Source organism: Neovison vison, chromosome 4 (assembly GCF_020171115.1).
Source record: "Neovison vison isolate M4711 chromosome 4, ASM_NN_V1, whole genome shotgun sequence".
Taxonomy (NCBI): Eukaryota; Metazoa; Chordata; class Mammalia; order Carnivora; family Mustelidae; genus Neogale; species Neogale vison.
In genome coordinates this window covers 29,033,846-29,047,523 of record NC_058094.1, presented here as the reverse complement: position 1 = coordinate 29,047,523, position 13,678 = coordinate 29,033,846, and the positions used below count along the sequence as shown (strand labels likewise).

Below are 13,678 nucleotides of genomic sequence, written 5' to 3'. Positions count from 1 at the left end.
TCCCAAAACATGTAGTATAAGGAGATGGTCATTAAGTATGTAAAGGTAATCCTTAGTGGAACTATTTCTCTTCTCTTTTCAGCTTATGGTCCAATGATTCCTTCTGGCAATCATCTCGAGAAAATAATTATACTATACCTCACCCAGGAGCAAATGTGGTTATTCCTGAAGGTAAGTACATAAACATAGACAAAATGCCTGTGTTTGTTACATTAGGACAGATAGCACAGAGTTAGAATTGCACCTCTATGCCACACCCCTTGAGAGAGCAAATGTGAAGAGATGGATTCTAGTAGTGTGTTGTGGATACCAGACCTAGCCTTCTGGGTTTTACGTGAATTTTTTTTATTTTTTATTTTTTATTTTTTTCCTAAAAATTTTATTTATTTACTTGAGAGAGAGAGAGAGTAAGAGAGAGAGCTTGAGAGGGGAGAGGGTCAGAGGGAGAAGCAGACTCCCTGCTCAGCAGGGAGCCCCATGTGGGACTCGATCCCGGGACTCCAGGATCATGACCTGAGCTGAGGGCAGTCACTTAACCAACTGAGCCACCCAGGCACCCCTGGGTTTTATGTGGATTTAAACGTGAATATTAAGGATAATAGATTTTCTGGAAGAGTCAAGAATAAGTCATTGTGTGGAAAAAGGGTTATAAACTTTGAAACCAAGACTCACTGGTAAGGGTGTCAGTGTTTTTATCTATAAGCTATATATTTTTTTCTTTTTAATTTTTTATTTTTTATAAACATATAATGTATTTTTATCCCCCGGGGTACAGATATGTGAATCACCAGGTTTACACACTTCAGAGCACTCACCATAGCACATACCCTCCCCAGTGTCCATAACCCTACCCCCCTTCTCCCAGCCCCCCTCCCCCCAGCAACCCTCAGTTTGTTTCGTGAGATTAAGAGTCACTTATGGTTTGTCTCTCTCCCAATCCCATCTTGTTTCATTTATCTATAAGCTATATTATGAATTATATTTCTTATATTAAAGTATTGTTTTATAGGAGCATGGGTTGTAGCAGACACAGATATTCCACCAATGGAAAGTCTCATTATTTGGGGAGTTCTGGAACTGGAAGATAAACATAACACGGGAGCTGCAGAGTCTTCTTACAGAAAAATTGTTCTGAATGCTACCTACATATCACTTCAGGTAAGAGGGAGGGTCTTACGGTCTATACCTTTATTAGTCAAATTCTAAGATGTTGGCGATTTCCTGAAAAAAATTATAAGAAAGCATATTCAGGGGCGCCTGGGTGGCTCAGTGGGTTAAGCCTCTGCCTTCGGCTCAGGTCACAATCTCAGAGTCCTGGGATCGAGTCCCACATCAGGCTCTCTGCTCAGCAGGGAGCCTGCTTCCCTCTCTCTCTGCCCGTGTCTCTGCCTACTTGTGATCTCTCTCTGTCAAATAAATAAATAAAATCTTAAAAAAAAAAAAAGAAAGAATATTCAGTTGATATGAGTAAAAAACACAATTGGCTCTAACCTATGAGACGCAAGCCTCATTAAGTCCAACATATTTCCACTCTCCTTTCAACTGGTGGCTACATATTACTTAGGGAGTAATTATGCTACTTCTTACTGTGAAGTTTGCCCATTTTTAATCGTATGTAGAATATTTGTATTACTATTAGGTAAACCTAAACCCGCAACTTGGTCTAACTACTAGAGAATCCCCAGGAGTTCTGGAAAAAAGCTATGAAGTGCTATTAAAAGTAAAAGTGTTTAGGGGTGCCTGGATGGTTCAGTCAGTTAAGGGTCTACCTTCTGCTCAGGTCATGATTCCAGGATCCTGGGATTGGGCTCCTGGCTCATCAGGGAGTCTGCTTTTCCCTCTTCCTTTGCCCCTCCCCCAGCTCATTCTCACTCTCATTGCTCTCTATCTCAAATTTTTTTAAAAAGTAGAAGTGGGCATCTGGGTGGCTCAGTTGGTTAGGCAACTGCCTTTGGCTCAGGTCATGATCCTGGAGTCCTAGGATTGAGTCCCACATTGGGTTCCTTGCTCAGCAGAAGTCTGCTTCTCCCTCTGACCCTCCCCCCTTCTCATGCTCTCTCTCTCACTCTGTCTCTCTCATAAATAAATAAAATCTTTTTTTTTAAGTGTGTAGTAGCTTTTCTTTGATAAAAATAGGGCCTTAATGGGACACCTGGGTGGCTCAGTGGGTTAAGCCTCTGCCTTCGTGATCAGGTCGTGATCTCAGGGTCCTGGGATCAAGCCCTGAGTTGGGCTCTCTGCTCAGCAGGGAGCCTGCTTCCCTCTCTCTCTCTGCCTGCTGTTCTGCCTGCTTGTGATCTCTGTCTCTCTGCCCAATAAATAAAATCTTAAAAAAAATAGGGCTTTACTGCTTTAAAAATATGTGATATCTTGGTATTTAGAGGCATGAGCTTTGAGGTAAATTAAAGTGTCAACTTAGTCCCTAAGCCTCGCTGTCAGTTGGGAATTTGGGTAAGATATTTAACCACTTTGAGCACCCGTTTTCCCGCCTATCAAATGAGAATAATAATAGCAATTCATGGGTTTAATATAAAGGTCAAATGATATAATAGACATAAAGCCTTACACATTATGGCTGGCATGGAATCAGTCAGCATTTAGTAATAGCTGTTATTATTAACAATGAGGGCTCCTAATTGGCCGTAGCATGGATTTAAGTGTGAAGAGTGTATTTCATATATGTCACATGGTGCAAAAGAAAACATGATCTGTCCAAATGGTATGAGTTTTGGTGTAAGCAGGTCTATTTTAGGTACTGCACTGACCACAAGTACCTACTGAAACTGACCTTGGAAAAGTCATTTAAACTGCCCATCCCAAAGTGACAGAGTTAAATCAAGGTCACTTTCACATAGAATACTGTTCTTTGTATAATAGATTTCATTTGTTTTCACTAGAGGCTGCCAGTATCTTCCTAATTCCTTTTTTGCGGGTGAAATTCTTTTCTGCTCAATTTTTAAGTATTAACAATTTTCTCCTTCACTGCAGGGAGGTAGATTGATTGCTGGTTGGGAAGACAACCCTTTTAAAGGAGAATTACAGATTGTTCTTAGAGGAAATCATTCTACTCCAGAGTGGACTCTTCCAGAAGGACCAAATCAAGGATCAAAGGTCTTAGGTATGTATTTCCAGATACTAAAAGTATCATATCAGTCTTGAAAATCTATTTTAAAACATATAGCACTAAAATACTTATCAGTTCAAAATCAGTTCAAGATGTTATGGTATCAGAAACTTTTATAGACATTTATTTACAACTAAAGGGTTTTAAAAATAAATTTAAAATTTTTTTTAAGTTTATTTTTTATTTTCAACATAACAGTATTCATTATTTTTGCACTACACCCAGTGCTCCATGCAATTGTGCCCTCTATAATACCCACCACCTGGTACCCCGACCTCCCACCTCCTGCCCCTTCAAAACCCTCAGATTGTTTTTCAGAGTCCATAGTCTCTCGATTCACCTCCCCTTCCAATTTTAATTAAAACATCTTACCCTAAAGTAGGTATAGTTGTGTGTATTTGAAACTAAAATGCAATCCATTGCAAAACTAACATAAATCTCTCTATATGTGTATTATTTCTCTAATCTGGTTTTCTTTATAATTTTCCCTTTATATAAACAAGCATACTTCTTCATATTTTAGTGTCCTTTTCCTTAAAAGGTAACTTTTCTGTACATTATTCCACTTACAGTATTAATAATCTGTGAATCAACTGTCTCTACTATGAGTTATCTAATTGTAACTGAGGCTAAACTTTATATTTTCCAGTCGGATTTGTATGGCTGCACATATTCCTATCTAAGCCTGGAAAGTAAAGGAACTGAGAGCATTTATTTGCTCATAATTAATAACCTCATTCATGAACACTGATGGATAATTATTAGAAAGATACATACAAGCATGTGCTGCCATTGCTTTCCCACACAGTTCCTAAAACAGTGACAGGAAAGAGGAACATAAAAAATAACATCAGATTGAATCAGTCAGCTCCCCACTGGTAAATGTCCCAAGACAGACAAATTCAGTCTTGAAAAATATTTGCTTTTGTGAGTTTATTTTTTTGTTTGTTTCAAAAGTAGCATTTCATACAACACAAACAATATCAAGGAAAACTATTAAGAAAAAATATATGTCTTTCTGATTCTACCCCATGATGAGGAAACTAGTATTAATAGTTAGTAGTTTTTACATGTCAAACTAAAGATATTAAGTTTTCTTACTGAGTTAACATATTATGGATATCTTTCCAGATCAATATTTATAGATAACCATCTTCCTTTTTAAAGTATATTATCCTACTGTATTAGTATAATTTATTCCATCATCCTCTTATTGATGTACACTAGAATTTTCCCAATATGTTCAAATATTACCATAGTAGGCATCCTTATTCACCATATCCTTGGGCACTGGCTTTAATTCTATTGACCAGATTCCTAGAAGTGGGTCAGAGGGGCAAAGTCTTCTTGTATAGCCCTGAGCAAATAATCCAAATTCATTCCATTCATTCTAAAATGTCCAATCACTTATTAAAATATATCAATGTACTGTTTCATTTTATACTAGCACCTCACTCAGTACTATGTGGTAAATACATAGAAGTTTTTTCTCCTTCAGGGGTATTTGGCGAGCTGGATCTTCATGGAATTCCACGTTCAATATATAAAACTAAGCTCTCAGAAACTGCAGAGGCAGGTTCCAAAGTCCTCTCTCTAAAGGATGCTGTGGATTGGCAGGTACAGGAAATAGTATGTAGTGGGAACTGAAAACACATAGTGGGTCAACTTAAAAAGGTTTCTTACCCTCATGGACATTTACTTTCTTGTAGGATTAATCAGATGAGAAATGTATATTTTGTATTAGCTTATACTCTAAAGCTTACCTCATAGCAGGTGTTTAAAAATTGGGATCTTTAAAGGGCCTTCAGAATATATAAAGATATTATTTATATATTAGTTATGAAAGGAAAATATGAAAGTTTTTGAGTAAGAGAAGTTTTTTATGTCTGTCTTTCCCACATTTCAGGAATACCAAGAAATAGTTAATACATAAAAAGAAAAAGTCTGGGGAAATTTTTAAGTCTTAAGAATATTGTGCTGACCAGTTTTTAATAAAAATATGAATATATTTTCTTTGATCTATTTAATTTTTAAAAAGTATATTACCTGTGATTTTATTTAATGACTGAATTAAATTTGAGGAAATGTTGAGATTAATCAAAATTTAGAATCCTTAATGTCAAACTCAAGCATATTTATTTTTAGAGACTTCAATGTATAGTTTCTTCTGATAATACCATGTTGCTAATCAGATATGAATTAAATTAGAATTTTTAAACTGTTATTATTAAGAAATAGAAACCTATTTTTAAAATTGTTCTTGAATTTGGCACTTGAATTTTTCCAAGGAGGGAGAGGAGATTGTGATAACAACCACAAGCTATGATTTCCACCAGACAGAAACTAGAAGTATCATTAAAATCCTGCATGACCAGAAAATTCTCATTCTCAATGATACCCTTTCCTACACTCACCTTGGTAAGTGGCTGTTTTCTAACTAAATAGAATTGTAATTAAATGTCTTGAAATACTCACATTTTTAGTGCTCTCCTTTGTAATGATTCAGCAAATATTCAGCAAAGACTACTATATAATATCCCATGGGACAAGACTAGCACTTTCTGTCTTAAACAATCTTCTAGGTGATTTTTTAAAAGATTTATTTATTTATTTGAGAGAGTGTGAGCACTGGTGGTGGGGTGGGGTTGGGTGGAGGGGCAGAAGGAAGCCCTGGTAGCACAGAAAGGCAAGAGAGAGCATAGCACACAGGGGCAAGTATAAGATGAACACTTCCCCAAAACCATTGGCTGATTTTCATGAAGTTTTGCTACCAGTGGGTCTTGAAGACTGGAGTTTCAAAGGTTGGGGGATTGGCTGGGATGGAGCCTTGAGGGTATTGCTCTGTTTCTGAAGAGAAGGCAAGCAGACGAACAAGTGGGGCGACAGGGCAGAGATGACAGGATCTGAAGAATGCATAAAACACAAAGACTGTTCCCTCCTCTTGGAGCATTTCTATAAGAGGTAGCTTTCAAGGAGATTTCTCTCCATGGACAAAAGAGCAGCAGGTGCCATTTTCCTCCCCTGCCCCTCAACATAGGTGCAGAGACACATGTAGAATACAGCTCAGCCCGAGACCCACTGACTAGACTGTGTGCTCCAAGTCCCACAGCCCTGTGCTCTGGCACAACTACCCTTCTCAGTCAAGCCTGCCTCAGTCCCAGCAATGAGAGCCTTCCCCAGAAAGCCAGCACAGCCCCTTGCCCACACCACCTCCACAAAGCTTGGAGTTTTAAAAAGTCAGCAGTCTTGGCTGAGATAGAGCCTAGAGGACATTGCACTGCTCCTGGAGAGAAGGCAAGCATACTATCGATGAGGGGAGACCTTGTGTAACCAGTGATCTGAAAAACACCTGGGACATACAGTGAAGAGATTATTTGTTCTTCTGGGAGTGCTTCCTTGAGATGCAGCATGCACAGTGACTCCTCTTTGGAGATAAAGGAGCTCCCTGGCACCATTTCCCACTCCCACCCCTCAGCATAAATGCAGAGCCAACTGGAGTAAAAAGCACAGCACTGGCACTGAATGTCTAGCCTGCTTACATCAAGTCTCATACCCCTGCACTCTGCCAGTGTGGCCCTTCATGATCAAGTGTGCCTCACTCCCAATACAATAGGCCACTTCCACAGAAGACCATCAGAAACCCCTGCCCATACCATGTCTCCTAAACAGAGTTCTGCAGGGTTTCAGTTCTAGTGGAAGTAGCATCAGGTCTTACTTAATAAGCAGACCACAGAGCATACCCAGTTAAAACTCGCCATACCCTGGCCAAGGACCAAACACGACCTGCCGTAGGCAAGGAGAAACTCTGCAGATTACTGGCCTGAAGGATAGAGCAATCAAAACACAACAGCAGAGTATACACAGGACACACTAGAGACACTGCTTTAAGTGCCAGGGCCTGGACACTAGATGACATCTTCTTCATTAAGCCATTATTCCAAGGAGCAGGACACATAACGGGCTTTTTTAACACACAGAAGAAGACAAAGATGTAGGCAAAATGGCAAGATGGAGGAATTCATTCCACAAGAAAGAATAAGATAAGATCATGGCCAGAGATCTAAGGGAAACATATAAGTGATGTGCCTGATGGAGAATTTAAAGCAACAATCATAAGGATATTTGCTGCACTTGAGAAAAGAATGGACGATTTCATGAGGCCCTTAAAAGATAAAATAGTAAAAAATAGATAAGTTAAAAAATGATCATTCAGAAATGAAAAATGGAATAACTAAATTCAAAACAGACTGGATACAGTGAACACAAGGATGGAAGCAGAGGAAAAAAGAAATAATATAGAAGATAGAATAATGGGAAAAAATGAAGCTGAACAAAAGAGAGAAAGAATTGTGGATCCTGAGAATAGACTTAGGAAACTCAGTGACTCCATCAAATGCACTAATCTTTGTATCATGAGAGTCCCAGAAGAGAGAGAGAAAAGGGGGCAGAAAATTTGTTTAGAGAAATCATAGCAGAAAACTTCCCTAATCTGGAGAAGGAAACAGATATCCCGATCCAGGAGGCACAGAGAACTCCCATCACAATCAACTAAAGTAGGCCAATACCAAGACATATTATAGTTAAATGTGCAAAATATAGTGATAACGAAAAAAATTCTAAAAGCAGGAAGACAAAAGAAGTCCCTAACTTCCAAGGGAGGACCCATTAAACTAGCTGCAGATCTCTCAACAGAAATTTAGCAAGCCAGAGAGAAAAGAATGATATATTCAATGTGCTGAATGAGGAAAATCTGCAGCCAACCATACTCTATCCAGCAAGGCTGTCATCCAAAGAGATGGAGAGATAGAGTTTCCCAGACAAAGGAGTTTGTGACCACTAAACCAGATGTGTAAGAAATAGTAAAGGGAACTCTTTGAGTGGAAAGCAAAGACCAAAATTGATAAAGACAAGAAAGGAATGTAAAAATCTCCAGAAACAATGACAAAACAGGCACTAAATACATATATACCAACAATTACTCTGAATATAAATGTATTAAACACGCCAATCAAAAGACATAGGTTGTCAAAATGAACAAAAAATAAGACCCATCTATATGCTGTCTGCAAAGTCTCATTTTTTTTTAAAGATTTTATTTATTTATTTGACAGAGAGAGATCACAGGTAGACAGAGAGGCAGGCAGAGAGAGAGAGGGAAGCAGGCTCCCTGCTGAGCAGAGAGCCCAATGCGGGACTCGATCCCAGGACCCCAAGATCATGACCTGAGCCGAAGGTAGCGGCTTAACCCACTGAGCCACCCAGGCGCCCCTGCAAAGTCTCATTTTAGACCTAAAGACACCTGCAGATTGAAAGTGGGGGGGGGAATGGAGAAATATTTATCATGCAAATGGATGTCAAAAGAAAGCTGGAGTAGTGATACTTATATAGACAAACCAGCTTTTTTTTTTTTTAAGATTTTTTATTTATTTATTCAACAGACAGAGATCACAAGTAGGCAGAGAGGCAGGCAGAGAGAGAGAGGAGGAAGCAGGCTCCCCACTGATTAGAGAGCCCGATGCAGGGCTCAATCCCAGGACCCTGAGACCATGACCTGAGCTGAAGGCAGCGGCTTAACCCACTGAGCCACACAGGTGCCCCATAGACAAACTAGTATTTTAAAAGAAAGACTGTAACAAGAGATGAAGAAGGGCACTATATCATAATAAAAGAGACTATCCAACAAGAAGATCTAACAACTGTAAACACTTGTGCCCCGAACATGGGAGCACACAGATATATAAAACAATTAATAACAAACATAAAGGAACTCATTAATAATAATACAAGAATAGTAGGGGACTTTAACACCCACTTATAGCAACAGATTAAGCAGAAAATCAATAAGGAAACAATGGCTTTGAATGACACACTGGGCCAGATGGACTAAACAGACATATTCAGAGCATTTCATCCTAAACCAGCAGAATACACATTCTTTTCAAGTGCACGTGGGACATTCACCAGAATAGATCACATACTAAGTCACAAATCAGGCCTCAACAGTACAAAAAGACCGAGATCATATCATGCATATTTTCTGACCACAACACTATGAAACTTGAAGTCTGCAACAAGAAAAAATTTGGAAAGGCCACAAATACATGGATGTTAACCAACATGCTACCAAACAATGAATAGGCGAACCAGGAAATCAAAGAAGAAATTAAAAAATACATAGAAACAAATAAAAATGAAAATAAAAAGGTCCAAAACCTTTATAATATAGCAAAAGCAGCCATAAGAAGGAAGAATATAGCAATACAGGCCTATGTCAAGGAGCAAGAAAAATCTCAAACAATCTAACCTTATACCTAACGGAGATTGAGAAAGAACAAGAAACAAAGCCTAAACACAAGAGAAGTAGGGAAACAATAAAGATTAGAGCAGAAATAGATGACGTAGAAACTTAAAAAACAATAGAACAGATCAATGAAACCAGGAGCTGGTGCTTTGAAAAAATTAATATAAATTACAAACTCCTAGCCAGACTTATCAAAAAGAAATAAGAAAGAGCTGAAATAAAGTCACAAATGAGAGAGGAGAAATAACAACCAACACTACAGAAATACCAACAATTTTAAGAGAATATTATGAAAAACTGTGCCAACAAATTGGACAACCTAGAAGAAATGAATGAATTACTAGAAACTTGCAAACTTCCAAAATTGAAACAGGAAGAAATAGAAAACTTGAGGAGGCCAATAACGAGCAAAGAAATTGAATCAATAACCACAAATCTCCCAAAAAACAAACATTAAGGATGGCACTTGATGTAATGAGCATTGGGTGTTACATGCAACTGATGAATCACTAAATTATCTCTGAAATGAATAATATAGTATATATTAATTAAATTTAATTAATTAAAATTTTTAAAAATAGTACCTTCAAAAAATGGTGTTTGGAAAACTGGACAGCAACATGCAAAAAATGAAACTGGACCACTTTATTACACTGTACACAAAAATAAAATCAAACTGGAGGGGTGCCTGGTGCATCTGACTCTTGATTTCAGCTCAGATCATAATCTCAGTGTCATAAGCTTCAGCTTCCATGCTCAGTGGGGAGTCTGCTTCTTTTTCTCTCTTCCTCTCCCTCTGCACCACCCCTCAAATAAATAAATCTTTAAAAACAAACCCCAAATCAGTGAAGGACCTAAATGTGAGGCAGGAAACCATTAAAATCCTAGAGAATACAGGAAACCATTTCTTTGACATAAGTCATGGCAACTTCTTACTAGACATGTTTCTAGAGGCAAGTAAAGAAAAGCAAAAATGAACTATTGGGACTTCATCCAGATAAAAACCTGCACAGTGAAGGAAACAATCAACAAAAGTGAAAGGCAACCTTTGGAATGGGAGAAGATATTTGCAAATGACATTTCTGATAAAGGGTTAGTATTCAAAATCTCTAAAGAATTTATCAAACTTAACACCTAAAAAAGACATACAAATGGCCAACAGATACATGATACTCAACACCCCTTGTCATCAGAGAAATACAAATCAAAACTACAATGAGATATCACCTCCCGCTTGTCAGAGTGGCTAAAATTAACGATGCAGCAAACGACAGGTGTTGGTGAGGATGTGGAGAAAAGGGATCAGCCACTCTGGAAAACAGTATGGAGGTTCCTCAAAATGTTAAAAATAGAACTACCCTATGATCCAGCAATTGCTCTACTAGTTGTTTACCCAAAAGATACAAAAATACTAATTAAAAGGGATACAAGATCCTCAGTGTTTATAGCTGTATTACCAACAATAGCCAGATTATGGAAAGAGCCCAAGTGTGTCCATCGGCTGACAAATGGATAAGGAAGAGGTGGAACACACGCACACACACACACACACACACCTGCACACACACACTCAGCCACCAAAAAGAATGAAATCTTGCCATTTGCAATGACGTGGATGGAGCTAGAGATCTATATTATGCTAAGCAAAATAAGTCAATCAGAGAAAGACAGATACCATATGATTTCACTCATACGTGGAATTTAAGAAACAAAACAAATGAATTTGGTGGGGGGAAAAGACATGAAAACCAAAAAAAGAGTCTTAACTACAGAGAACAATCTGATGGTTACCGGAGGGGGAGGTGGGCGTGGGGATGGCTTTAATGGGAGACGGGAATTAAGGAGGGCACTTGTGAAGAGCACTGAGTGTTGTTTATAAGTGTTGCATCACTAAATTCTGCACCCAAAACTAATATTACACTGCATGTTTACTAACTGAAATTTAAGTAAAAACTTGGGAAGAAAAAAAATAAAAACAAAAGATATCATAATTTCATTCTGCTATCTGTGTATGTTTAACCATGCAAATATAATTCATGAATATTAGCCAAAATGTGGAAAACCAAGATGCCCTTCAATGGACGAATGGATAAGGAAGATGTGGACGAATGGATAAGGAAGATGTGGTCCATATACACTATGGAGTATTATGCCTCCATCAGAAAGGATGAATACCCAACTTTAGTAGGAACATGGACGGGACTGGAAGAGATTATGCTGAGTGAAATAAGTCAAGCAGAGAGAATCAATTATCATATGGTTTCACTTATTTGTGGAGCATAACAAATAGCATGGAGGACAAGGGGAGTTAGAGAGGAGAAGGGAGTTGGGGGAAATTGGAAGGGGAGGTGAACCATGAGAGACTGTGGACTCTGAAAAACAACCTGAGGGTTTTGAAGGGGGGGTGGTGGGAGGTTGGGGGAGCCAGGTGGGGGGTATTAAGGAGGGCATGGATTGCATGGAGCACTGGGTGTGGTGCAAAAACAATGAATACTGTTACACTAAAAAGATATAAAATAAATTTTAAAAAATAATGAAAAAAAAGAAAATTCACACACAAAAAAGAAAGAAAGTTACACAGCCTGTGAATTACAAAGGAACTAATAAACTCAGGTGTTTTTCAGCATTGGTAATAATCTACTGTCCTTCTGCTGCAGCTGAAAGATACCATGTTCCTGGAACAGATCAGAGCTATACATTAGCAGCTGATGTTGGGATACTGAGTAGGAACATCAAAATACTTGGTGAAGATTATCCAGGTTGGTTCAAGGAATCTTTCGGCGCACGTGTCCTGGTCAGCTCATTCACTCAGAATATGATGACGTTTAAAGGTTGGTACAGATTTGGAATATAGCACAGTCTCTTCTGTGTTCAGTCATTTCTTAAATTACACTTCTTTTTTACGATCACATGTGTTAAAAAAATTCAGTGACTACATTTTGAAGATCATAGTGGCTTTATTCAGTGACTCCTGCATCAGGCAGTATCCGATCTAGGAGATAAAAAGGAGCTCTAAAGAGTTGTGCAAAATGAAAGACTTTTATAGGCAGAAGAGAACAGGAACCTGGGAGGTATACTAGGCAAAAAAAGCAAACTGGTTATTGCAAGGTTACTTCCCTTTAGGGGTGGCAGGGACTAATCAGGCACATTCCCTAACTAGTGCTGATCTGGGGATTCCTGATGGACTGGTTTAAGATTCCATTTCTGGGAGAGGAACTGTAAATTCAGTCTTGGTTTGGTAACTTGGGTTGAACATAATCAGCTCTCAATTTGGGCTGGTTTTCTTTTCTTTCTTCTTCTTCTTCTTTTTTTTTTTTTTTTTTTAAGATTATTTATTTATTTATTTGACAGAGACCACAAGTAGGCAGAGAGAGAGAGGAGGAAGCAGGCTTTCTGCCACGCAGAGAGCCCGATACGGAGCTCGATCCCAGGACCCTGGGATGATGACCCAAGCCAAAGGCAGAGGCTTTAACCCACTGAGCCACCCAGGCACCCCGGTTTTCTTGTTTTTAACAGAGAATAATCTTCCTGGAGAGGGATTATGTAAGCGATCTAAAAGTTCCATTGCTCCAAAAGCAAATCTGTAATATTTTTCCACTCATTTTCTCTTCACAGACAGTAAGAATTACCAAATTAACCATGACCTTAGGTGACAGCTAGCCCAGCCTCTCACCCAGACAGAAGTTGTTTATAAAAAGCATGATAGGTCTGTTATTTTTTGTTTGAGGGAAAATTTTCAAACATAGAGAGATGTATAACGTATCCCAGTGTACCCATCACTAGTTACCACAGTGATCAACTTTGGTCAATCTTGTTTCAATTGTATGACCACCCATTCTCTTCAAGCCCCTGGGTTATTTTGAAACAACTGCATATATTTTTTTCTGAAATATAATTGACATATAAAGTTTAAGGTATACACTCTATTTATTTTTATACATTCGTATATCACAGTATGATTACCACCGTAGTGTCAGCTAACATCTCTATCATGTCACATTATGTCTTTTTTGTGGCAGGAACAATTAAGATCTGGTCTCCTAGCAACTCTGAAGTTTATAATACAGTATTGTTGTCTGTAACCACTCTGTTGTACATGAGATCTCCAAGTCTTATTTCTCCACCAGTTCCAAGTTTGTACCCTTAAACAACGTCTTTCTAATTCCACACCCCACCACCACCCCAGCTCCTGGTAACCACCATCCTACTCTCTGCTTTTATGCATTTGGCCTTTTTAGATTGGACGTATAAGC

At 38.4% G+C, this 13,678-nt stretch overlaps 1 protein-coding gene across 1 annotated transcript in view; it reads left to right on the top strand.

The window, feature by feature from the left end:
• PKHD1L1 (PKHD1 like 1) overlaps positions 1-13,678 on the top strand; it is a 157,742-nt gene that overhangs the window by 105,149 nt on the left and 38,915 nt on the right. Inside the window, exons 54-59 of the mRNA XM_044245081.1 lie at positions 83-171; positions 1,010-1,158; positions 2,989-3,118; positions 4,623-4,741; positions 5,413-5,542; positions 12,083-12,256. Coding sequence (XP_044101016.1) covers positions 83-171; positions 1,010-1,158; positions 2,989-3,118; positions 4,623-4,741; positions 5,413-5,542; positions 12,083-12,256 — 791 coding nt within the window. The remainder of the gene's footprint in view (positions 1-82; positions 172-1,009; positions 1,159-2,988; positions 3,119-4,622; positions 4,742-5,412; positions 5,543-12,082; positions 12,257-13,678) is intronic.